Genomic DNA, 27,869 nt, shown 5'->3' on the forward strand with positions numbered 1-27,869 from the left:
AATGAGCAACCACTATAAAGTAGTATTAATTCGCATGTGTTTTCTTATTGTAACTGACACTGCAATAGAGGTTTATTGCAGGAGATAGTGAGGGCAGCTTCAATCAAAGAAAGTTATATAGGGGTGTTGGGCACGGTGGCTAACACCTGTAATCCCAGCACTTTGGGAGGCTGAGATGGGCAGATCACTTGAGGTCAGGAGTTTGCGACAAGCCTGGCCAACATGGTGAAACATCATCTCTACAGAAAATACAAAAAAATTAGCTGGGTATGGTGGCTCACGCCTGCAATCCCAGCTACTTCAGAGGCTGAGGTGGGAGAATCCTTTGAACCTGAGAGGCAGAAGTTGCAGTGAGCCCACGCCACTGCATTCCAGCCTGGGGGAAAGACGAGACTCTGTCTCAAAAAAAAAAAAAAAAAAAGAAAAAAGAAAAAAGAAAAAGAAACCAAAGAAAGTTATATAGGGGAAGTGACACTTGTATCTTGAAGTCTGTTTAGGGTAAATAGAGGGAAAAGGATAGGGCATTTCAGGTGAGAAAAACAACCTAAAGGAACACTTGGAGATGAGCACTGATTTGTTCTTTCGTGGAACCAGTCACTTAAATTACATGTTAAGCTTTCATATTTTAAAAATTAAACTCAGTATTTGTGTGGTATCTCTCTTTTAAAAATGGTGTGACTTGTTATAACGATGCAACTCCCATATAGTTATAACATGGTAATTACTGAACGGAAGACCTCTGAAAGATGACCTCGATTCCTCCTTTCACAAAAATAATCCATGAACATGTTCAGAAACTATGTTTTGGTGATATTTATCTGATGTCAAAACTAAGACTAAAAACCATGCAGTGTTCAGTGTAAATTTCCTGTCCTCCTTCTAAAACCCTTTAGAAGAAGTTTTGGAATGTGATATAAGAAAGGATGGGAAAGCTAGAAAAACAAGGCATCATTGGCCCCATTCAGTTTGAGGTGTAGGCTAGACATCACTGAAAAAGTCAAGAACTGGCTAGTTTATTACTGTGATTCACTGTATGTCTGTTGTTGGTGTCCATTCACCCATTCAGTATCACAGAATCATACAATATGTGCCATGTAATTATTATTTGTCCACCTCCTGTTTTCTATTCCTCCATCCCACTCCCAATGACCACTTATCAATTGACCAGACCTGTGTAGTGAATATAAAAATGACCTAAACCTGAACACCCTATCCCTTAACACTCTTGCATTTCAGCTTTAATGGTAGCAGAAATCTTGATCTGGAAAATGAAGGGTTGACCAGGTAAATCAAAGATCTTTCTGGATTTTAGGTTCTATGGGTATCCAATGATTAGATGGTAAGAGAGTTATCCTAATCATTAGATGTTGTCCCATAGGAGAAAATGAAGTAGCTAGATCTAAGGGTATCGTTGCCACATGGTATCTTATTTAATTCCTAAACATTCCAGCTAGTTATATCTATTTTAACAAAGAGGAAAGTGAAATCCAAAAAAGTTAAAAATAATTTTAATCAAAGCACATAACTTTAAATGGTGAAGCTGGAATTTATTTTCTTTTTGCCCAATTCCAGCACCATATTTCTCGCAGTCTCACAGGAAAAATACAGACAAAAAGGACATAAGAACATTTACAGTAGCAACAAACTTATATATTGCAAATCATATTTGTTAAGGGAAATAACCTAAGTTCAGTAAACCTAATAGGAGAGCTCAAATTCAAGATCTGTCACCTGCGATGCATTTTATAGACTAAAAGGGTTGTCCTCCATGTAATTGATAAGCTATGTCAACAAGCCAAAATCCTTGTTATAAATTGTGCTTCTGAATACAACCCATCCCCATCTTTATCCTTCTGAATAGATGAATAAGTAATCTGTTTCTAACTACTTTCAGCTTCATTCCACATTACCTGCTGTTTTCTATACCGAGTGACAAGTGCCACCTGCTGGCCAAGTGATGAAGCTTTTATTTCCATTGTTTCACTGGATTGCTCAGTTGTAATTGGCATATTAGCTGAATAATTGTTATTTTTTGGTAAACCTAGGCAATAATTTTAAAACCATAATGTTATAAAATAAAATTCTCTGTATTTCAGGACCTCTCCATTCTCAAATTTGCCTCTTTCTCAGATTTAACTTAAAATTTCTCTTCTACCTTCTATTGTATGACAAGGATGATTGTGTCATTATCATGCACACAGAACCTAGTTTTAGTTACACTTTATTCAGGATTTTATGGTACCATCTAAAATCCACTTAATACCCTCAATCATTAAAAGACAGATCATACCTTTCTCCCTGAATTAAGCTACCCTATATTTACCCCTTTATACCTAAGTAATGTTAATGAGTAGTGTATTTGCATAATCAATATATTTGTGCAATGTGTGATGAATTGCTTATGTGTCCCCTAGGTCTTTCTGAATTAATCTTTTGTATTTACTATACAATTCTTGGCCTACAGTCCGGGCTGTCTATAATCTGACACTAGTTGCCTTTCTATTAATATAATAGCATTCGTTTCTTTCACTCTGTATAGTGCTCCTACTGAGCTTCTCCATATTTCTTACAAGTGTTCACTTCCATGTGGCTCTGCAGGCCTTTGTTTCTGCATTCTTGTCTGGAGCAGCCTCTGGTCCTTCTCCAGTCCTTCAAGATCCAAAACTATTGCCAATCCCTGTATGATTTACCTACTTAGAAAAGTATCTCCTTCATTTCATTTACCTACTTAGAAAAGTATCTCCTTCATTTACCTACTTAGAAAAGTATCTTTCATTTACCTACTTTCATTTACCTGCTTAGAAAAGTATCTCCTTCCTTCCAGTTCCCTTTGTCCCAAGTGGTTTTTCTTAGAGCATGTTTTACTTCTACCTGGTATTATAGTCACTTTGTGTCTAATATTATAGTTACTTATGTGTCTGATCTGTCTGCCATATCAGACTATATGCTTTTTGAAATAAAGGACTATTTCTCTTCATCTTTGCATTCCCAATAGTACCTAGGCCTGCAGCTTTCATGTAATAGGTATTTAGCAAACAATGAAGAATGGAAAGAATAATTTGATTTATGCAGAAATCCTGAAAGGTATTTTATATTTGATTGGATTGGTTGACTCTACATAGGTTAGACTTACCAACTTCTGCATATATTACTGAAGACCAAAATGTTCTTATACCTGGTCACAATAAACTGTTGTATTTGGATTGGAGTACAGAGACTGCATTTGGATTTCATTTGTCATGTTCATAGTCATCCCATCAAATATATAGCCTTTATAAGACTTCATGTCTGGTGAGAAGAAACTCCAGCAATAGAATTCTGTTCTTTTTCAGTGCTTATGTGGACACACATACATACAGAAATGAAATAGTATAATCTGGCAATTCCCACATTGGTTGTTTTAGCAGTAAATGCAGAACAAAGAAGGCTTGCCGAACTTTTAGCTGTGTTTTTCAGATTGAATGGCATATCTGAGTACAGCTTTGTATGAAGAATGTGAATGCATTTTTCCGTGTAGAACTTAATCTTTTTAATGTGTCATTATTGTGTAGGCTGCTGAGGTTTCAAATCTGTATAACTATAGTGACAGATGCCATAGAAAATATATTTATTCTTCAAGAGTGCTTTTCAGCCTCCTTATATAAACTGTCATGATCTAAAATTTGTGACACCTAAAGGCCCTTGTCTAACAAGAGGCTATTCTAGTTATTGTAGATGAAATATGTTACTTTATTACTCTTACTACAAAGATCTCATTTCTCTATGGTGATGTATTGCTTTTCGAAGAGGGATAATGCATGATATATTCACACTTGTGGGTCCTATGCCCTGTGTTCGTGGCATACCAAATGAGACATTAAACAAATTGCCTTATGATTAACTAGTGTACAAGTCCTTTGAAGGCAGGTATCATCTGTTGCTTTCTTCTGTGTACCTCCTACTACCACACCTGGTGCAATGCTGGGCACAGTAGGTGTCTAACAGGAGTTCAACTCCTTAACTTGCACTGCTTCTCCAAATTATTTTCTTATTCTTCCTTTTTGGAGAAGCTGACATCATACTTCCTGATGGAACAGCATTTGTGGTTTACTAAACAGACCCAGACAGCACTAATGATTAAAGGGCATCAGAACAGCCTGGCATTGTGGCATAGCGTGGTGCAGGGAACTCAGGACATTCTCAGCTCCTGGCTTCATAAGCAACTTTATTTTGCCATGGGGTTGACACTGAGGAATGCCATCCATTGTTATCTACTCCTGGGTTTCACAGAAGTGACCAAATGCTGTCGTCAAAGGCCAAGAGGAGTTTGAGTCCAGAGGGAACACATTTTTCCTTCCAGAAGGACAGCAGTAGCTTTGACAGTTGCAGGCAGTCTTGCCACATTACACCCCTCTCTTTGCATGCTAGTCAGTCATTCCTGTTCACATCAGCAGAGATGGAGAGAGGAGTAGAGGTTCAGATGTGTTGCCTGAAATGATTTTCACTGCAGGGAATACTAATTTGGGTTTTAATGCAAATACACCTATTTGATCTCTACCTTACGAAAACTCCTTGAGCATCTAAACTCTAGGTACAACCAGTCCCCAGTTAGTGTGCATGTTAATCAGGGACTATCAGAGGCTGCCTGGTGTCTGGGGTACACCTCAGGGCCTGTTCCCTGACTGTGCTCAGAGTAAGATACAAGTCTTTGGCTTCCTTCCGTAGCAGGCTGCTCGCTGCTCCCCTCTCAAGGAAGTCTGTGCCTCCACGCCTGTACCCTCTGGGCACAAGCCCACCTGAGTCTTCCTCTCTGAGCTTGAATCCTGTTTTTCAATTTGCTTGACCCAATTTCCTTCTTACTTAGGACCTAACTTTACATTTTGAATTCAGTTTGGGGAACTGTGTTTCAGGACTGTTGTTCTGATTTTGAACTTAAACCTTGTATCTTGTACCCCTGATTCAACCTCATTCAATCCTTGTCCCCTGACCATATTTGTGATCTGAATCTGCTCCCTTCCTCCGTCTCAATTCCTGGAGGCTGGAGTAAAATTCATACCTAATCCTTTTTTTTTTTTGAGACAGAGTCTCGCTCTGTCGCCCAGGCTGGAGTGCACTGGCGCAAACTCGGCTCACTGCAAGCTCCGCCTCTGGGTTCACACCATTCTCCTGCCTCAGCCTCCCCAGTAGCTGGGACCACAGGCACCTGCCACCACTCCCAGATAATTTTTTGTATTTTTAGTAGAGACAGGGTTTCACCGTGTTAGCCAGGATGGTCTCGATCTCCTGACCTCATGATGCCACCCGCCTCGGCCTCCCAAAGTGCTGGGATTACAGGCTCATACTTAATCTTAACTGGGGTCTATTTTTCACGTGATTTAACCTCTCCACTCCTTCAGTTAGTCTTCCCCCACCAAGTCCAGCATTCTAACCAGGGTGTAAGGTCTGCTGACACATCAGGGATTTGCATCGAGTCCTAAAGAACTAACTGACGTTAGTCCGTGAACTTTGCTTCACAAGGGTCTAGAATAACCTTTCCTCCACTTGGCGGGACCGCCCTTGTAGGCACAAGCCAAGACCACTAGGAATAATTTCTGGCAATTGAAAATAAAATGAAGTATTACTTAAAATGCTTCTGAACAGGAGCAGATCTAGTTTTGTTTTGTTTTGTTTTGTTTGAGCCTGAGGTTCATACAATTTTTGGGATCCCTTTTAAAACAGAAAATACCAAACTATAAATATGAAGTTAGGACAGCGCCATGGAAGAGGCTTGTGTAAGGGAGGGATATTGCTGCTTAAGCTACATATACTTCATGGTTCACCCACTATTTGTTTTTGCATGTATTATACCATGTGGTCACCGCAGGGTTTTTTTGTCATAAAGGAGAATTACATATTTTCATATTTCCAATTCCCTTCTCTCCAATCTCTCCCCCAAGATTTCCATAATTATATATACTTTTGGTGAATTCTAAAACTACCTAATTCCTGTAACTGTACATAGATGAAGAAACCTAACGAGAAGGATGAATGGAGGGGTGAAATGATAATAACACTTAGAATGTGCCTCTATCAGCAGTGCTGTAAATGCACTGACATTTAATCCTTATTACAATGCTATGATTGTTATGATTCATATTTTGTGGATGAGGAAACTGAGTCACAGAGAAATAATCTGCCAAAGATGGAGTTAGGAAACTGCCGAACCATGATTTCAGCCAACACAGACTGGCTCCAGACCCCTCATTCTATTACTAAATTATATTGCCCCTCTGGCCAACGTGACGTAAACAATGTAAGAATAGGGGTAGATCTGAAATGTAGGATTGATTCTTAGTTCAAAGCTGTTTGAACGACTCTGCTTTTCTATTTTCAGTTTGGCTCAGTAGCTCTTCTGTGTAAGAGAAGTTGAGAAATTAACTGCTAATTGTAAACATAATTTCTTTTTCTGAGTAGCTCTGTCTATAGTGGGCAGGTTTGGAAGGCAAAGTGACTTTGGAAAGTTTTACAGAAGGAGGAATGCTTAGGAGCTCTTTGAAGAAGGAGATGCAAGCAGCAGGATGTGGTGGACAGCATTGGCCTGGCGTTAGGATCCCTGCCTTCAGGTCCCAGCTCTGTTGTTCATAAGCCAACTGACCTCAGGCCTGTCTGGTGTCTGTGGTCCTTGATCTGAGTACCATCAGGCCGGTGAAAAGAAGAAGATTAAGACTGTATTTTCAGGGATCATGTCTATAGGTCATTTCTAGAGAAACTTCTCTGAACATTTCGGGCACAGGAAACCATGAGGAGGAGGCGCAGCATTCTCTCCTGAGCATGGAACCAGTGTTGCTTCACTGCAACTGGCCGTTCATTTGCTCTTAGTGATCGTTCCTCTCTTCCTTTGGGAGAGGAATAGGGAGAGGACACAGTTGAGGAGTTCCTGTTTTAACAAATAAAAAAGGTGGAGGTGAGGAATTAAGCTAGATGTTTGCAAAGACCCATTCAAATTTTAGAACCCGTGAATATCAGTTGCCAATCTTCTATCACAAGTAGTTATGTTTGAAATATCTATATTTACTAATACCATTTTGAATATAAACATGATATTTCTGGAGCAGAGCAAAGTATTATATATAACACAAGGAATCACCCTTTGCTCTGGTTTTTACCCCTGGAGCAATGGATCGGGTGAGAGTCAGATCAGATGATATCTTACAATTTGTACTGCAGGCAAAGAACTCCTAAAGAAAATGTATCTGGACATTTCTGTAGGAGAGTGGCAACCACCCTCTCCACATTCTTTTGCTCTTTGGGAAGGGCCCTGAGTTGTAACTCTTACCCTTTGGAATATAAACAGATCTCTGGGGGTAGGGGAAGATGAGACTAGTTTCTCCAGCTTTACAATTCTGGTCTTGTCTCTGTGGTCCCAGATTTTATTCCTCCCTTAAAATCTAAACACATATTTCCAGGGAGGTAAATGTCTCTGGAGGCAAATCTCTTCACATGCCCTCTCCACTAATAATCAGTTGCAGATTAAATTCTAAGATTTGTTCTTTTAGTCCAGGTCCCAAGTGAAGTAAATTTAATCAGAAAATCCTAACTGTACAGAAACATAAAAGTATTTTCTCTATAGTCCCACAAAGAATTGATAGAAAATTAGAAAGGAGCATTCTTTACTTTCCAGGGCTGTGAGTCTAAGATTATGGGACTGTCTGTCTGAAAACAACATCACAATTTTATAGAAATATTCACTCCTGAGATCTACACCAGATGGACTAAACAAGAATCTCTGGGTCTGGTGCTTTGGAATCTCCATTTCTGCTGCTTCCCAGATGTATGCACCACCAATATTCACTTCTTTATTCCTGGTTTAAGGATTCTTCAGTTTTTCTACTTCCAGAGACAGTTCATCTTATGCAGCTCTCACTGATTCAGTCTGTGATTTGCGGGACTTTCTGAACTCATAAAGAAATGTAATAGTCTTGCTGGGAGAAGTTGTAAGTGTCATTTAAAAATGAATACTGATATTTTCAAGCTTTCTAGGGTAATGATTCTTCTTTGAAATCTGAAAAGATGATGATGATAAGAAAAGATGCTATCATTGGTAAACAGCTACTCATTAAGTAACTCAGATTTTGAAGTAGGTTAACTGTGTTATTCAGATTTCTATTTTACAAAAATTCAATCAAAGATGTAAGAATGCACTCCTCAAAAAAAGTACATATATGATTTAAAAAAAATGTATTTTTAAAACTATAGGCCAGCCCCAAAACTGATGCTGAAAATCTTCATCTATTAGTTGAAATGTATCTATTAGTGGAAATCTCAATCTCTAATTAGAACCAGAAGGAAAACTTTTAGGGGAACTATTTACATTTTTCATTTAGGTCAACTTCATTTAGTACACTTAACATGTGCAAATTTAGTGCACTAATTTTATGTAAATCGCTCTTTCCACAGAAGATGCTTCAAAAGATAAACCAAAGTATCCTACTTTTTGTCTTAATGCTTTAGAAAACTTTCTCCTGATCTTGTGTTTTACTATTTTGCTTTGACTTTTTCACTTCAATTCCATTAGATTATTAAATTAAGTATGCAAGTATTTCCTTTATATCTATTATGATCTAAGCATTGTGCTAAGTCCATTGGGCCTTTTAACAGAAAGGCGATTGCCAACCTCAGCAAGATAAGTTTCAGAGGGAAAGCCAGGTGGGATGAAGGGAAGTGGTGAATGGAAAGTAAAGAAATGGAAGCCGTGGGTAATAAGCTGTGTTAGGAAGTTTTGTACTAAAGGAGCAAAGAAACATGGGGTTACAGCTAGAGCATTAGGTAGGGTTGAGGTAAATTCGCGGTTAGGAGAGATTAGACAATGTTTCTGGAGTAAGAGAAAAAAGCCAGTAAAATTGAAGAAATACAGCACACAGGTGTGATGGGACCTTTTCCTTTTTTCTTTCTTTTCTTTTTTTTTTGAGATGGAGTTTTGCTCCGTCACCCCGTCTGGAATGCAGTGGTGCGATCTCAGCTCACTGCAACCTCTGCCTCCCAGGATTCAAGCGATTCTCCTGCCTCAGCTTCCCCAGTAGCTGGGATTACAGGCGCCCGCCACCATGCCTAGCTAATTTTTGTATTTTTTAGTAGAGACAGGGTTTCACCATGTTGATCAGGCTGGTCTTGAACTCCTGACCTCAAGTCATCTGCCCACCTCGGCCTCCCAAAGTGCTGGGATTACAGGCATGAGCCACTGCGCCTGGCCTGGGACCTTTTTCATGTAGGGAGTCCAGCAAGGACAGGAAGTAAGGATTACGAGGACCCAGGTGCAGGGTTTAAGTTAAGGCAGGAGGAGGGACATTTTTTCCTCTGAGATTGTGGAAAAGAAGTTAAGGGTGTTCACACACACCTAAAAATCTTATTTTTTTTTCCTTCCTATAAAGAGTTAGGGTCATCTGAGTGAAAGAGGCAGGCTTTATATGGAGGGTACAGTAAAGATTTGGAACAATCTTTGTAGAGATGGATACAGAAGCTAGTTAGGGACAAGTGAAAAGATTGTCCAGAAGAGTATGAGAATTATGCATATTTCTTGTAGTGTGGATTCAGTGGTTATATATAGTTTAAGCATCACTGATCTGAAAATTTGAAATTCAAAATAATCCAAAATTTAAATTTTTTTCAGTGCGATACAACACTACAAGAGGAAAATTCATCTGGTTTATGTGACAGGTTGCAGTCAAAACAGTCAAAATGTTGTTTCATGCACAAAAGTATTTAAAATATTGTATAAGATTACCTTGAGACTATGTGTATAAGGTGTATATGAAACATAAATGGTTTTCATGTTCAGATTTGGGTTCCCTAGATAACTAATTATATATATGCAAATATTCCAAAATTCAAAAAGTCCCAAATCTGATTCCCAGACAGACTGTCCTGGGAATCACTTCTGTTCCCAGGCATTTTGGATAAGAGATACTCAACTTGCACAAATTTTAGCAGCTTGGAATTTCTGCAAAGATGGAAAATGATGACATTGATCCAAGATTGAGGATTATGAGGATGGCGTGGCAGAGCATAGCTGATATGATGGACTGTTTTTCTCAGGCAGAATTGGGAATGGAAGGGAAGTCAGGAGGGGTATAGTAAATTCAGAGAAAGAACTGTGGGAAAAGAAGTTTCTATGCATATGAAGAACATTGATAATAATCCTGAACGAATTAGAAGAACTATAAATTATAAAGAAGAGAAAAGCATTTCAGAGGTAGATAAGTTTTAAGAGATGAAAAGTCTGACCAGTGTAAGTTCCTCAAGGTGACTAAATTTCAGCTTGTTCAGAAACAAGTAGCATGTGATAGAATTAAAGAAGATGAGCAGAACTCAGATGGGTGGGAGGAATAGACCCAATATTCTTAAGGATATGGTGCACTTTACTAAAGATACAGTTAAAATGTAACCCATTCATTGACTATGGTATAATCTTCTAGGTATAGATCTAAGGTAGAAAATGTGCTCAGTGCAGCTGTCTTTGAATTCTTCCCCTATCTCCTGCTGTGTACTTCCAGTTGTGAGTGAATTTTTGCCTTCACCCTGTTACCGGAGGTCATTACTGTGTCTGTTCTTGCTTCTGTACTACCTTAAAACGTTTCATCTGGGGCTGGGTGTGGTGGCTCCTGCCTGTAATCCTAGCACTTTGGGAGGCAAAGGAGGGCGGATCACTTGAGGTCAGGAGTTCGAAACCTGGCTAACATGGTGAAACCCCGTCTCTACTAAAAACACGAACAAATTAGCTGGGCGTGGTGGCAGGTGCCTGTAACCTCAGCTACTCAGGAGGCTGAGGCAGGAGAATTGCTTGAACCCAGGAGGCAGAGGTTGCAGTGAGCCGAGATTACGCCACTGCACTCCAGCCTGGGTGACAGAGTGAGACTCTGTCTCAAAAAACAAACAAGTTTTATTTGACGTAACTATTAATGTCTTTCTACTCAAAATGTAGTTGAGACATCTCTGCTGTGTTTTTCTATAGTATCTCAAGTTCTTTTGTAGAAGCAACTCTGATGTTAAAATGAAAGAGTATAATTTATAGAACTTATAAAATTTTTATTGACTTAAAATTCTGTTTAGTGATGTGATTAATAGTTCAGGTCAAAATCCATTACAATAAAACTAGCACAAAATAATTATCTTCAAGCTAGCACCTAAATATTACAAACCCAAATAATTTAAGAGAATCATACATTGTGAAATCCATTTTGCTGTATCAGGAACAAGACTCATCCCAGAGTGATGCAAACACTGGAAGAGAGTATACACTAGAATTTAATATAAAGCATCTGAATGGTGTGATAAGCTCCCACAAGTAGTGGAGAAGTAACCACCTTTTGAATGTAGAGTAGACTTGTGGCACTGTTTTGGCTATGAAAGAGATGAGCAGTGGGCTCTAGAAGCATCTGTTTATCCTGCCAATCATCAGCATTTTGTTGAGAACCTATAATACTCAAAATCTTGTATGAGGTACTACAGATAGAAACAAATAATTGGGAGTTTACAATTATTGAAAGAGACCCACGTGTCAACATGTAACTATTAGACATTATGATATGTACAATGATAAAGGTAGGTAAAGTGTTACAGGGGACTTTTGGTATAAGTATGGCTATATAGACTTAGCATTTCCCCATTTTCTGAAAGTCTTCTAAGAGCAACATAGAAAATGGAAGACAAAAATGCAAACTGAAATTTTAGTCAAACCAGGAAACTGTCTTAGTCTCTTTTGTGATACTATAACAAAATACCAAAGATTGGGTAATTTATAAAGAAAAGAAATTTATTTCTCACAGTTCTAGAGGCTGGGAAGTTCAATATCAAGGTGCCAGTATCTTGTCAGGGCCTTCTTGCTGTGTAAGAAAGCAAGAGAGGGCAGAAAGCAAGAGAGGGAAAGAGAGAGAGAGAGAGAGATTGAACTTGCAGTCTCAAATCCTGTAATAATTGGCATTAATCCATTCATGAGAATGGAATTCTCATAACCTAAACACCTCCCTTTAGGCCCTACCTCCCAACACTGTTGCATTGCAGATTAAGTTTCCAGTACATGCTTTTGGGGGGACACATTCAAGCCATAGCATAGATGTATATCAACATATTTCTTAGGGCTGCTCAAAGCAATCAAGATGATGCAGGAGCTCCACAGGAAGAACAGAAGAGAAATCTAAGGAAGAGCCCAGCGATAGCATATCAAAAGAATCCATACAAATACACTTACTGAAGAAGGATACATCTAGAGATGGAAAAGCTATAGCCGTTATCTGCAATAGCCAGCAGGCAACAGGAACCCTACTGGACCAACTTTGATTCACAGAAGTAGAAAATGTGAAATGCACGTGAAAGGACTCAAATAAGTCACAATTTGCAGAAGCAGTATTTTTTGTAGAGATCAGAGGAAAAGAAGCTAGGCTTGTGAAAAATAACTTGCCTAGAAATTTGCCCTCCACTTACTCTTTCTATAGAAAGCTCTGGCAAAGAGCTGGTCCTGGAAAATCCAGCTTTTATAATGACATGTTTAAAAAGACAAACTAGTATAGCATCTAAACAGATACTCTAAAAAAAAAAGATTCCAGTAAAACGTCAATAAGAAACCATATAATTATATAACATAAATAAAATACTGCAAGAAAAACGTTAAAGAATTCTAGCAAAATATAAATGACAAAAAAGAAGCAACTATAGCCATTCCTGATAAAATTTTCAGAAAAGCAGAAGAAAACTCTCTCAATTGATAAAGGGCATCTACAAAACACTTGCAGCCAAAATCTTGCTTATTAGTGAAAGAATCAATGTTCTCCCACTAAGGTCAGGAATGAGGCAAGGGAGTTTCACTCTCTCCCCTCCAGTTCCACATTGTACAGGAGGTTCTAGATGGTGTGAAAAGAGAGGAAAAGAAAGAAAAGGCACTCAGATTGCAGAAGAAGAGGTAAAAGTTTTTTTTCTTTCAAGATTTGATAGTTTATGTAGAAAACATTATATTTACAGAAAGTTACTAGAACTACTGAAATGAGCTTTAGCAAGGTTGCAGGATACAAAATCGATATATAAAAATTAACTATATATATTAGCAGCAAACAATTGGAAATTGAAATTGAAAAATACCATTTCCAATAGCATTAAAATATATGAACTACTTACAGATAACTGACAAAATACATGTAAGACCTGTACACTGAAAGCTATAGAACACTACTGAAAACATTAAATAAAACACATAAATGGAGAGAGATTCCATGTCATGAGTTTGAAGAGTCAACATTGCTAAGATGTCTATTCTCCCCAGTTGGCATCAATTAAAATTCAAACAAGTATTTTGATAGATATTAAAAACTGATTCTAAAATTTATATGGCATGCAAAGAATTTAGAATAATTAAAATAACCTTAAAAAAGAACAAAGTTGGAGGAATCATACTACCTAATTTTAATACTCGTAATAAAACTGTAATTAAGTCAGTGTGGTATTGGTGTAAAAAGAGACAAATATAGCAATGAAATGGAATAGAGAGTTTAGAAATAGACCCACATGTATATAGCCAGATGATTTTCAACTAAGGGACCGAGACATTTTAATGAGAGAATAGGAATCTTTTCAACAAATGGAACCAAAACATTTGGATAGCCGTATATCCCCCAAAATAACAAACATTGATTCTTACCTCCTGTCATATACAACATTATTTTGAAGTAGATCATAGGGCTAAATGTAAAAGATAACCTTCTAGAAGAAAATATAGGAAGAAATTTTAGTGACCTGATATTTGGCATATATTTCTAAAAAATGACACATAATGCATGATCTATAAAAAGAAAATTTTTTAAATTGTACCTCATCAAAATTAATGACTTTTGCTCTTCAAAAGACATTGTTAAGAAATTGAAAAGTCAAGCTACAGACTGGGAGAAAATATTTGCAAAATAATACCTGACAGTGGACTTGTATCTGGAGTATGGAGAGAACTTTTAAAACTCGGCTGGGCTCAGTGGCTCACGCCTGTAATCCTAGCACTTTGGGAGGCCAAGGTGGGCGGATCACCTGAGGTTGGGAGTTCAAGACCAGCCTGACCAACATGGAGAAACCCCGTCTCTGCTAAAAATACAAAATTAGCCAGGCGTGGTGGCGCATGCCTGTAATCATAGCTACTCTGGAGGCTGAAGCAGGAGAATTGCTTGAACCTGGGAGGCGGAGGTTGCAGTGAGCTCAGATTGTGCCATTGCACTTCAGCCTGGGCAGCAAGAGTGAAACTCCGTCTCAAAAACAAAACAAAAAAACAATAATAAGACAATGCAGTTAAAAAATAGACACATTTAAGCAGGTACTTAACCAAAGGAGACATGCAGATAGCCAATAAACACATGAAAAGTCAATTTCGTTAATCATTAAGGGAACTGCAAATTAAAACCACAATGAGATAACCACTACACACTCACTATGATGGATAAAGTTAAAATGATTACGCTATGTTAACCTAGGATAGAGAGCAACCATTGAAAATGCAAAATGGTAAAGTGACATAGGAAAACTTAGTTTGGCAGGGTTTTTTTGTTTTGAGTTTTGTTTTTTGAGGTGTGGTCTCACCGTGTTGCCCATGCTGGAGTGCAGTGGCACAATTATAGCTCACAGCAGTCTCAAACTCCTGGCCTCAAGCGATCCTCCTGCCTTGGCCTCCCAAAGAGTTGGGATTATAGGAGTAAGCCTAGTTTGGCAGTTTTTAAAAAGTTAAAGATATACCTATCATATGACCCAGATATTCCATTCCTAGGTATTAGTCAAGAGAAATGTAAGCATATATCCACTTCAAAACTTGTACATGTGTGCTTATACTAAGTAGCTTTGTTTGTAATTGCCAAAACCTGGAAGCCATCCAGATGACCATCAAAAGGCGAAAGGACAAATTATGGCATGTCCATTCAGTGGAAAACTACTCAGTAACAGGAAGGAGTGCACTCTTGATTCACACAGCAATATGGATGAGTTTTTAAATAATTCTTCTAAGTGAAAGAAGTCAAGATTACATATTGTGTGATTTCACTTAATATAAAACTCCAGAAGATACAGCTAATTGACAGCAAGAGAAAGCAGATCAGTGGTTGGTTAGGGATGGGGCAGGGTTGGAAGAGGTGGTGGGGAGACAAGGAAACTTTTGGGGATGATCAGTATGTTAATTATCTTGATTATTATACTTATATCAAAATCTTTCAAATTATATACTTGAATTTTGTGCTGTTATTTGTCAACTATATCTCACTAAAGCTGTAAATTAGAAAAAAGAAAAAATGCACATCAGAAGGAAATTAAACATACACATTTATACATACATTTTTAAAAACCCAATGAAAAAAGTCATTTTTATGAAAGAAGATTCTGAAACAAATATAAGGATTTATGAAGAGATGCTGAGACTGTACGAGACAATGAAATAAAACATAATTTGCAGAACTTAAACAGAAGAAATGAAATCATACAATTGGAAAAAACACGAGGCAAATTATCATTTTGGTAAGTATAGTGGGGATATAGAGCAAAGGTCACAAACTATTACCCATGGGCCAAATCTAGTCCTGTTCATTTATGGCCCACAAGCTGAAAATGACTTTTACATTTTTAGATGGTAAAGAGAGAAAGAGGGAGAGGAGAGAGAGAGAAAAGAATACACAACAGAGACTGTATGTGACCTGCAAACCTATTTACTATCTAGCCTTTTACAGAAAAAGTTTGCTGTCCCCTGGTATAGAGGATAAAAGTAAAAAGCAAATAAAATAATAGAAATTAGGAAAGAATTGCTTACAATTAATTACACAGAAAATGATAATGAATGATAGAAGTAAGAAGGAGACACAATATTTGCACAATTTGAATACCCAGGGAAATCAGAGTAATGGAAGAACACATTTTTAAAGATATAAATCAGGCACACTTTTCAGGAAAACGGTAAAACTTGAAGCTACGTGTTTGAAATGGAATGCTCCACAATAGGGAAAAACTGTCCCCAGAATAGTCAACAGTAAGACATATATTATAATAAAATTACTCGACTGTAAAAAAAAATATAGATTCCTTTGACCAACAGGTATAAACATCAAGTCACCTATAGGGACAAAACAGTTCACTTTGGCTTCAAACTTCTCTAAAAAAAATCAGCTTCAGGTGATAAAGTAAAAACTGTAAGATCTTCATGGAAAGGAAGTGTAAACCAAGACTCTTATATTCACCAAATTACTCTTCACATAAAAAGCCTACAGGTAAATAGATTTAAAAGTAGGAAAGGGCCAGGCGTGGTGGCTCACGCCTGTAATCCCAGCACTTTGGGAGGCCGAGGTGGGCGGATCATGAGGTCAAGAGATGGAGACCACCCTGGCCAACATGGTGAAACCCTGTCTCTACTAAAAATACAAAAATTAGCTGGGTGTGGTGGCGTGTGCCTGTGGTCCCAGATACTTGGGAGGCTGAGGCAGGAGGATCACTCAAACCCAGGAGGTGGAGGTTGCAGTGAGCAGAGATTGCACCACTGCACTCCAGCCTGGTGACAGAGTGAGACTCCGTCTCAAAAAAAAAAAAAAAAAAAAAAAAAAAACCGTAAAAATAGGAAAGAACTCAGGAAATATTCTCATGGTCTCTTTTTGAGGAAACTGCTAGGGATCAAACTTCAACCAGCAAGAGATGTCTGAAAATTCTACATCAAAGGACTGGATGTAAGCATTGACTGTATTTAATTAAAGCAAAAAGCCTAAAACAAATGTGACATTAGACACCAAACTGAATGTAAATACCCTGGCAATGTAAAAATAATTCGGCTAACAAAAAAGGAAAGTCAAGGGTGATAGAAGGGGAAAAGTAGTTTGATGTTTGCCTCAACTGTAATAGGAGATCAAGAGGTGTCATTTGATTTTAGCATACTTCTTAGTACTAAAGTAAACACTGAGAAGGATCATACTATTGATAAATATCAGGGGAAGAAAACGGGGAAGAAAAAGTAAACAAATTTTGCCACTGTTCAGAGTAGGAAATACATAGATCCTGTCTAAACACAGAGAAAGCTAAAAATATTACATATAGTTATCATCATAATGGAGGTCACCAGAAAAAAAGAAAATACAATGTATCATTAAAAACTTAAATTATGAAAGTAAAGGATAAAATAAAATGATTGAACTAATATCAAACATGTATATGACATCAATAAAGCAAAAATTACAAGTGATACGTGAAGAAAGAGACAATCATACTAGTAATAGGAAACTTTAACTTACTCTCAGCTCAGGGATACCTAAACAATCAATAATAATAATAGCAATGTACATATAATTTTATACATATATATACTCTGCACTCCCAAAATAGAGTATGTGAGTATGTATTTCTCTTCAAGTACCCTTGGAATAATCGTATATACTAGGCCTATATGCTAGGCCACCAAAAAGCCTGGTGGAGACAATTTAGCAGTGTCTATCCAAATTATGAATGCATGTATCTGTTGACCCAGGAATGTCACTTTTGGAAATCGATTATATGGACATATTCACCCAAATGTGAAATTACCTATTTACAAGGTTGGTCACTGCAGGATTGTTTGTATAGTAAAAGATTGAGAAGATCCAAATGTCTGTCAACAGACCTGGTTAAATACACTTTTTTACAACAATACACTGGAATATAATACAGCTGTAAAAGAATAAGAAGCTCTTTATATACTAAAGAGAAAGACCTCTAAGATATATCCTTAGATGAAAAGGCACGATTCAACGATTCACACCATGTGTATAATATGCTACCATATTTCCCTACCACAAAAAGGGGGAAAAATTTGTATATATATGTATACACACACACACACACACACACATATATGTGCTTATATATGATATATAAACACATCCCCAGAAAGATTAAACAAGACAGTGGTATCAGTGGTCACATATTAATGGAATATGAATTAGACAAGTGGAGAATGAAGTAGTAAAGAGGCTTCATTTTAATATACTTCTAAAAATGTGTTGTCGTATGTGACTATATTACCTCCACAAACATGTAAACAGAAACAATGCCATGAGGGCATAGAAGATAAAGCAATTAGTTCTTCCTTGGGGAATTGGAGGAGACCTTCAGGATAGATAATTTAACTGAGACTTGAAGGATGAGTGGAATTTGACAAATGGACAAGGTTGGGAAAGTCATTTCAGGCCAAAGTGTGGAAACATGAAAATAAGCCTGAGGAATAGTAAATGTGTTTGGGCATTGAGTGCGTTAAGGACACAGTCAAGGCCAGTTTACCCTCAAGAGTCCATTGAAGCTGACAGCTGGAGCTCTGAACTAGACAGTGCTACTGCCTAAGGTCAGGATTCCTTCCAGACCCTGTACCCTGTAGGTGGGGAACAGAGTCTTGAGAGATAAGAGGCAAGGGCTGTGGAGGCTGGAAACGAGACCCAGTTCAACAGAGCAGTGCCTTGTTCATAAGACATTTGATCCGTAATGCTTCAACAAACCATTGGATTTTCTTGCACTGTCTTGTCACTACTAATCAGAACATTATTGCAGGATATCTAAACTTAAATGCACTCCTTGAACAATTATTCATGAGGGTTTGCTATCTTGACCCTTCTTTAAGAAATGGAGAATGCTGAATTATTACCCTATGCCAGTTGAAGGTTATTTTTACTTACATTTGCCTTAATGGTTTGCTTTCCCATAAAGCCTCAATTTATACCAGTGGACGAAATCACTGTCACTTCCACCTGCCTAACTTCAGCAAATAAGGTGAGTAATTAATGTAGGATTAAGCAATTTGTGTCATGTTTTAACCATGTGAAGGAGAAGCCTTGTCAAGGGCCAACTGTCATCATGGTTTATGAGGTTCACATAGTGAAGCACTAATATATTTTAACTGCCATTTTATTCTTGTTAGAGTGATACATGTTTATTAGGGATAAGTTAGAAAATAAAATATAAACAAAATTTAAATCATCCATTATCTTACTTCTTGCACATAAAAACCTTTTTAAATAATGTATTTCTTTCCAGTACTTTCTAGGGATATATACATATATATTTTTTGTCTACGGATGTGAATTTGCCTAGAAATATGTTGTATATATAGTTCTTATATCATTTCTTGTGTTTGCTAAATGTCATGTTACATTATATTCCTCAAGTGTCTGTTCTTATGTAGAATTTAAAATTTAGAGAAGAACATTTTTGAGCCTTTAGTTAGAGCTTCTCAATTATATCAGTCACACACAAAAATATGGAACTCTTTATAATTTTAATTATTCACATTTCTTAACAGGCAGACGATGGGATTTATAAACTCAGACAACCCTTAAATAAATAGATTTCTGATATACATAATGTATTTTGTATCTTTGGCATTTCTTTACTATTCACTTTAAATATTGGAACAGCTGTTTCCATGCTATCTTTTTAGTTTGTGTGTGTTTTTTAAATTTGCATTTTCTGCTACTATATCAAGGAATCAGAGACCAATAAACCCAGTAATAAGTTGGAGCTGGTATAGTCTTATAATCCAACTCCCTCCTTTTATAGTAATTTATCTAAGATCACCACATACCTGAATTGCAGAACCAGACTTAGAACCTACCCGTTTTATAATAAATTATCACCAGAGTCTGAGAGCAACATGAAGAAAGGGATTCTTCTGGAGTGGAGAGCAGTAAAAATCACCTGCAAGTAATTTGCCATGGGAAATAGATTGTAACATGTCATTGTAAGTCCTCTGTAATAATAACATTGTCTCATGCCTTGAGATTTGACTTAGCCATGAACAAACTAGTATACATAACTGTATCATAACTTTACAAAATGTTGGTGGTTTATGTGAAGGAAAATGGGAGCTAAAGAGTTTCGTTGAGACTTCAGCACTGTTGCGGAGAGGGTTACTTGACTAGTGGACACTAAGACTATGGAGGATAATGATATGCTTAGGATAAATAGAGTGTCACTTGGTGGTCTGCCCTCAACTCCTCTCCTTCTAATAGTTATTTTTGGTTTCTTACAAAAGAGAGTAGGCTCTAACAAGCAGGCACATGTATTCTAGATCTCTTAGCAAATATATCTTTCATTGGCTGCAGTAGCAGCTAGCAAGGGGCAGGAAGCAGGATGTGAATGTGGGTAGGGATGACGACCAGCCTTGTTTGCAGCAGGGAGCCAAAGGCAAGCGAACCTCTATTGGGAGAAAGTCAGAATGCACAGTATGTTCTCAGTTGCTGGGCTTTTTATTCCTCAAAATCAGATTTCTTGACCCAGTACAACTTTGAAGCTATTTATGAATCAAATTCTTAATGAGCCATTGTGGCATTATACATTTGCTAAAGTTGTTTCTAAGCTTTTGATTTTAAAACTTTTTATTAGTAATAAGAAATACCTATTATAATGAGGTTATGAGAGAAGTGGTGATTAATTATAAATAGGCTATCTACCAAAAAATAAAAACATGTTCTTTGTTATTTAAGGAAAATACCAAAACCCAGAAAATCAGGCTTTTGGGCGATGACTTGAAGCATGAATCTGTTTCATCCTTTGAGCTTTTGGTGAGCCATAGAGGACAGAAAAGAAACACAGAAGAGACAGACTCTGATGTAGAGTATATTTCAGAAACGAAAATTATGAAAAAGTCTATGGGGGAGAAAATGAACTCTCAACAGCAGAGAATTCCAGTAGCTCTGCCAGAAAATGTCAAACTAGCTGAGAGATCCCAGGTATTATTATTGTTTCTTATTCACAAAACAATTCACTCATTCTGGAAATAGCATTCAGTCAAGGTTTTGCTTCATTTTCACATTTTAAGACACTTTAATTATAAAATATACATTGCAATCTGTGTTTCCTGGACAAGGTCCCAATTTCTGATTTTTTTTTCTGTATTCTCTGTTTTGAAAGAAAAGTCAGATTGCTAATATTACCAGTGTCTGGAGAGCTCAACCAACTGAAGGGTGCCTGAAGAATGCCCAGGTGGGAAAAGGCTTTTAAATTTGTATTTAAGGGAGAAATATTCATATAGGATAAACCTTTAATCTTTAAGTTTTGCATTCAGTGCTTTATAGGAAAAATGCTTAACTAAATCATACATATTGTTTACCCTGTAATCAAGGTTCTGAAAAAACTGGGATATAATGTTAATGTATTAGCAAGTGTTGAGAGTCATGTTAACAAATGCATCACTCTAGAATTTCCATGTGTCCGAATGAGTTTACTTCTTTGAAAAGAATCACAACACATTCATTCTTACAGAGTTGCCATTATTTAATTCTTTTTTTTTTGAGAATTTGCCCTCAGATTCAGCTTATAACAATATTAATGCCTACAATTGAATGGGCATTTACCCTGTGCTAGGTGTAGTGCTGAATGATTATAGACATCATCTCAATAACTTTCATTTTATATCTTTTTAAGCCAAAATTTACTGCCTAGTTTATCTACCTTGTCCATCACATTTGACTTCTAATGCCCTTTTACTATGTCCACAAATTAAATTCAACCTTAAAGAGTAGATATTGTTCACCATAGAAAATATTCAAATGAACTGCTGTAGGCTCTGAAAGCCATAAACTTATTTAATTAGCAAATATCTGCTGAGCTCTGCCCAGTGTAAGACACTGGGTAGTCATGGTGGGAGGCAAGATATTTTATGCATGATCTTTTCAAAAGGAATTATTCTTATTCTTATTATTATCATTTTTGAGACGGAGTCTTGCTCTGTCGCCCAGGCTGGAGTGCAGTGGCATGATCTCAGCTCACTGCAAGCAGTCAAAAGGAATTATTTTGAATAGTAGTTACATTATAGAAATCTCTCACACATTCCTTTATAATATCTTTGGCAAATGGTATACAGACTCTCTGAAAATCTTTAGTAAAAATCCTTACCTCCTAAGGCAGCCTTTCCTTAATACCATTTTTGGGTAGCTCATCCTCTTAAAGTACTTCAAGTCCATTTTCCTATGATTTTGAAATTTTTGCCCAAATCTTTTCTTGAAACTATATGAGCCAAGCTGAATCTGTTTACGACCTACAGAATTTCAGGTTTTTTGTTGATTTGAATTATGTATTGTACTTGAATGTAAAGTTTTATATATTCAGCAGATATTCAACCCTTGCTGTGTTCGAACTCCTGCATGTTATCACTTTATAATCATATCTCTTTTAACTTGGAATTCCAGAAAAACTCATTAGCTGTGCAATTTCAAGATTTAGGATTTGTCAGTTTATTGTATAGATATGTTGCATGCTCTAAAAACATACAGTCCATTGAGAAGTTGGGAGTGTGTCCAAGTGTTAGAGCAAAACATTTTAGACATTAAATACAGGGACTCACTCAGTATGCATGCGTGTTTGTGTGTGTGTTTGTGTGCATAAACGTATAATATGTAAAGCTATAAGAAGCAATATACCCACACTTCATGTAGATATATATACACATATATGTATACATATACCAATGTAAACATAGATGTGTCTGTGTGTGTGTGTATATATATATATATAATTTTACTATGTGCCATTCAGTATGCCAGTCACAGGAGATTTGGTAATAAAACCACATATGGTTTTTGCCACCATCAAACTTACAGTCTAGTGATAGAGACAGACAACCAATAATTACAGAGACAAATGTCAACTGCTACTATGGCAGTTTTTATGACACAGTAGCATGACTGTTTATAATAAGGGTTTTTGACTCTGGTAGGACAGGAACATCTTCCCAGAAAATATGGTAACTAGCCTTTTAGGATTGAAATGTAATTACATTGGTAAAAGGAGAGGAAAAGCACTTCTAAGCAATGGGAACAGCATTTGCTAAAGAGGGAATATGGTGAATACAAAGAACTTTAAAAAGACAAGTAATCTATGGCAGGGAAAAGAGATAGAAATGGACTGTGGTGTGGAGGAGTAGGGCAGGTACTATAGGCCAGTCATAAGGGGTTTTGCATTTATCCTATAAGTAATGGGAAACCATTGAAGAGTTTCAAGCAGGGAAGTGACATGACCAGAGTTTTCTTTAGTAAAGATTGCTTTGGCCAAGTGTAGAAGAAAGGTTAGTAGAGTTGTTGGGAAAGACAGTCTCAGGGGTATAGCCTTTTAGCCTCCACTTTGCTGCATAAGAATGGACCTTGAGCCTGGGACTCTTTCTTACCAAGAAATAAAGAGCACACATGGCCTATGCTGGGTTTTTTGCCTTGTGCGGAAATATATTTCTCTGTTGCAAGCCCAGTGTATGCTCTTCTGTACTGCTTAAATGTATGTGTCACATGAAACCTTGGTCAACCCCACTGCTATATCTGTCTTCCTTGGGGAGGGAACACAACATCTGTCTCCTGTAGCATGAGAAGGGTGCATGTAGCCAATTGCCCAGCATTGGCTGATGGGGGAGGCTGCTGGGCATGGGGGACTGATACACATTTCTGAGGCTGATCTTGCTTTGTCTCTTCTCTATGTGAGTAAAGCATTGTTCTGTCTAGTGCCTGACTGCATTGTGTTGTCTTTGGCAACTCCAGTAACCAAGATACTATGGGCAGAAGTTATGAGACTCCTCCTCTGGAACTGATAACCAGTACATGGTATTTCTGTTTCACAGATAATGCTTAACAAAAGCGAATGTGGGCAGAGCAGTTAGGAGACTTGACCATGCTCCGATGGAGAGATCACAGTGGTGTAGGCTAGGGTGATGGTGATGGAGGAGGTAACACTGCCTTTTCCTGGAGGCAGTCTTTATTGGATGTAGAGGATCATGTAGAGGAAAATGGCAGAATGACTACAGAATTTTGAGCTCTTTCGCCAGGTTGAATAGTGATTCCGTTAATTGAAATTGGGAATTGTAGAAGGTGACTGGGCTTGTGGAGAACAGCATTATTTCAGCTTACATAATTTGAGACTTCCAAGAGGATGTGCCAAGTGAAAAGTCATATACATGAGTCTGGATTTCAGAGGTGAGGTTTAAATAGGAGACAGTCTTGTGAGGTATTTGCATACCTAAGGATGAATGAGGTTGAATGGGTAAGAAGAAAAGAAGGACTAGACAGAAGCTTGAGGAATTTTAGCATTTTGTGGCTAGCTATGAGAGTATAGAGGTGCACAGAGATTGTGAAGGAATTGCTAGAGCAGTAAGAGAAGAAACCAGGAATTTATTATTTCATTAAAACCAAAATGGGGGAAAAGGGTGATTTGAAGAGAGACTGTCACAAAGGCTAAATTCTGTTGAGAAGCCAACTCAACTGGCCAAAGGCCTAAAAATTGTCTGTTGACTTAATGATTTAGAGGTAAGAGGGATGATCTCAGGAATATTTTTGTTGTTGGAGTAGAAAGGGTAGAAACCAGATTATAGATTCTTGCAAAAGTAATTTCTGTTTTTGCCATTAAAAGTAATGAATTTACTGCTAAGTGGAAGATGAAGAAATGGCGACAGATTGCATATCAGCTCTTAGAAAGATAAGCTAATTTCCCAGGCGTGGTGGTGGGCACCTGTAATCTCAGCTGTTCTGGAGACTGAGGTAGGATAATTGCTTGAAACTGGAAGGTGGAGGTTGCAGTGAGCCGAGATCATGCCACTGCACTCCAGCCTGGGTGAAAGAGCGAAACTCCATCTCAAAAAAAATAAAAAGAAAAAGAAAGATAAGCTAATTTCACTCCAGAAAACATTATATATTTAAGAAAATCTAGAAAACCCAATTTTCTCCTGGATAAATCAGGAGATTGTGAAATTCTTTATAAGCACTTGAAAAATGAATTTAATCAGGTTTTAAACTGTAATTGAAACATTTGATTACTCGAGGATTATTTGTAGTAAATTTCTAATATCCTGTCCGATAAACACACTAGGCATTACCACTAACAGAGAAGGTGCAGGAAATATAATTAATTTTAATATTAACCTAAGCAGCATGGAATTAGGAAGGCAGATATGCTCTGAGTAAGTCTTATCAAGTGCTTATCATACACAAAGATCGGAAATTGAATTTTCGCTATATATCCTACGAAAGTCTGCAGTAAGTAGAGGCAGAATGAAGAGTGAAGGTAGTTTAGTGTGTACCATTGATTGCCACTAATCCTTATTTTTTTTTTTGTTAATTCCTTGTTATAGGCCGCTTCTTGGGACATGAAAAGGAAGCAGAGTCTGAACTTTGTAGAGGAATGTAAGGTATTGATTGAAGATGAGAACAACAAGAGTGATTCAGATATAATCCTGGTGAGATAAACTACACACTAAATGACACCTTGAGATTTTCATATTCACAAAGATTAGAGGGATCTGTTAGTGTCTCAAAGTAATGGAAACATTTAGTTGGATAACCTAGTTTTGAGATGAAGAAATAAGACTCAGAAAAGTTTAAGTTACTTGCTCAAGGCTACATAAACTAGTAGGGATACAACTGGAACTTACACATCTCCACCCCTAGTCCACGGCCCCTTTCTGTTTTAGTTATCTGGATAAGAAAGCCTTAATATATATGTAAATATGCAAAAATATACAAAAGTTATATATATAATTTGAAGGTCATTGTGAAAACTCATTCCCAAATCCGAAGAATAGGAACCTTTCTGTAATTTGTAATTTGGACTCTCACCAGAAGGTTTAATTCTGAATTGACTTAAATTAGGCAGAGAAAAGTGTATTCAAGGATTATGGGCATGCTCCCCATTTTCTCCTTTAAATAATATGTTCGTATTTCTAACTTGATAGTTGATATCAAAGAGTACATATCTGGGCTCCTGTAGAATTGAGTTGCTTTGCCTTCACTGAACCAAGTGTAAAAAGCCCTTGGTGTTTAGGAAGAAATGATTCAAGGACTGACTATATGAGAAATGCTTCATCTGTGAAGCCATGGTGTTCATTATGTTATATAGTGTCCTTTCTGTTAAAAAACTCACTAAAAGTAATTTACACATTAGAATTTAATGTCAGGGAAAAAATCTATTTGGTATTTTCTTTTATCTGAATATAAATTTTGTTACTAATTATAGTTTCATTTTTACCTTGATTGCCAAGAAGCTTATAGCTAAACTTTAACCCGCGTAAGAGTAACTACAGTAGCCTGGATGGTTCTATTATTGACATGATAAGTGAGAGTATTTAGAAAAGGACCTGGCCTCTTTGGACATGTCTTTAGGGTAAGATCCCTCAAAATGCTATATAGATTTGTGGATTAGGTTTAAATTGCACTTGTGCCAGTGAGGGACATATCATTTCTTCTGACTTTAGCTTGACTTATGATAATGTCCTTCACTAGAAAATTATTGTCACAAGGTGCATGATATAACTATAATGAAGGTTTTATTTAAAAATTTTTTGATTTTGGAAAATTTTAAACATAGTGCAACCAACTCCTGTGTGCCCATTTCCCAGCTCCAGTAGTTATCAACTCATGGCCAGCCTTGTTTCATCCATATCCCCTCCCTGCCCCCATTATTCCCAGACATCATATGATTTCATCCATAAATTGTAATCATTTGAAGTAGCCCTTTGAAGGGATGTTAAAAAGGTGCAGACATAATTTGTGAATGGGAACAGAAATAGCCTCACTATTAACAATAAAGAACAACTAAATGAAAAGTAAACACCAAAGTATTTTTGAAAGGAAAAGGGTCAAAATTTAATCAGAGGCTAGAAAGAAAGACAAAACTGCAACTGGTGTTATAAATAATGCCGCCTCTCTTGACCTCTTCAAAGCAAAATGTAATATAATTGTACCTGTGAATATTACTGTTCACCACTTGCTTTTCAGAAGTTTCAAAGTCTGTGTGAGTTTTTCATGGAGCCCTTACTTTGTCACCTCTCTCAGCTTTGCACAGAGCTTTTGGCAGGTGCCTTTTCAGGAATTAGAGATGATGTTTATATTTAAAATATTGTCTTTTTAGGTAATAGTTCTCAAGTTCTTATATTACTTGTGTGTAGCTGTGTGGTATGAGTTATTAGTGTCTCTGTGATCCTAGCAGGATGTCTGTTTTCATACTCATGGTGTCTAATTAACTTGGATAAACACGTATTCTCCAGAGATGCACATTAATTTCTGTTTGGCTGTAGTTGCAATAATTCAAGTAGGAAATAATTGCTCCTCAAAGTTGTCTGTCTGTACTTTCTTAAACCTAGAAATTAAAAAAAGATCATCCCATCCCCCGTGCTCCTTCCTAATTATCTTCTAATTATAGCATGTGTCTGTGTGCACGTGTGAGTGTATGTGCCCCTGTGTCTATTACATTTCAAGAAGGAAGGCACTCAGTGCTAATGGTGGTGCAGGAGGTTGTCACTTAAGGAAGAATAATTAGCTACCACAAAAGACTCCCTCCGCTGACCCCTAAAGGTGGTATTTATTATTTTGGCAAGTTTACTGGATGTGGGACCTAGGGTCTTATTTTTAGGTATAAGAAACTAAGAAATATATTCAGCACACCAAAGAAACTTCATCTCATGGGGATGACTTCACATTGTCCAAATTCATGAAACTGTTGTATTATAGCATAATATCAGTTTAGTCATTTAAAAGATAAATACAGCTTCAGTTCAACTGGAAGGCACATATTGACTTAAGCTATGCATTCTGTCCCGTTATGCCCATCTGCATGGGCTGGCCAATTATAATCTGACAGTTGCTGGTGAGCTAGGTGCCTGAATATTTAAAAGGCGTCCAGCTAAGACAGCCTGCTGTGTCCACCTCCCCAAGAGACATGACAGAGATGATGTTACCAATGCAACTATAATACTAAAAGAGCACTAACTCAGGGAACCTTTGCCCTATGCCTGCCTGTGCTCCTATAACTGTACTTTTTTTCATGCTTTTGGGAGAATAACTCCATTCTGATTGGCAGATTTGTTTTTGCTATGTTAATAAAATTAATAAATGTCTATCAGTCTGCCTTTTGAAAGGATTTTTTTTTCATAT

The 27,869-nt window shown here is 37.2% G+C and overlaps 1 protein-coding gene and 1 non-coding gene across 3 annotated transcripts in view; both read left to right on the forward strand.

Annotated features, from left to right (window-relative positions):
• MORC1 (MORC family CW-type zinc finger 1) overlaps positions 1–27,869 on the forward strand; it is a 175,309-nt gene that overhangs the window by 109,163 nt on the left and 38,277 nt on the right. For both annotated transcript variants that reach the window (XM_024244907.3, XM_054551550.2), the window contains 4 exons: positions 18,676–18,738; positions 20,451–20,696; positions 20,878–20,949; positions 25,073–25,177. In XM_024244907.3, the coding sequence (XP_024100675.3) occupies positions 18,676–18,738; positions 20,451–20,696; positions 20,878–20,949; positions 25,073–25,177 (486 nt within the window). The remainder of the gene's footprint in view (positions 1–18,675; positions 18,739–20,450; positions 20,697–20,877; positions 20,950–25,072; positions 25,178–27,869) is intronic.
• LOC112132973 (small nucleolar RNA U3) lies at positions 6,681–6,893 on the forward strand. Its single transcript, XR_002914663.3, has one exon. It is a non-coding gene; the product is annotated as a small nucleolar RNA U3 (small nucleolar RNA).

Source organism: Pongo abelii, chromosome 2, assembly GCF_028885655.2.
Source record: "Pongo abelii isolate AG06213 chromosome 2, NHGRI_mPonAbe1-v2.0_pri, whole genome shotgun sequence".
Taxonomy (NCBI): Eukaryota; Metazoa; Chordata; class Mammalia; order Primates; family Hominidae; genus Pongo; species Pongo abelii.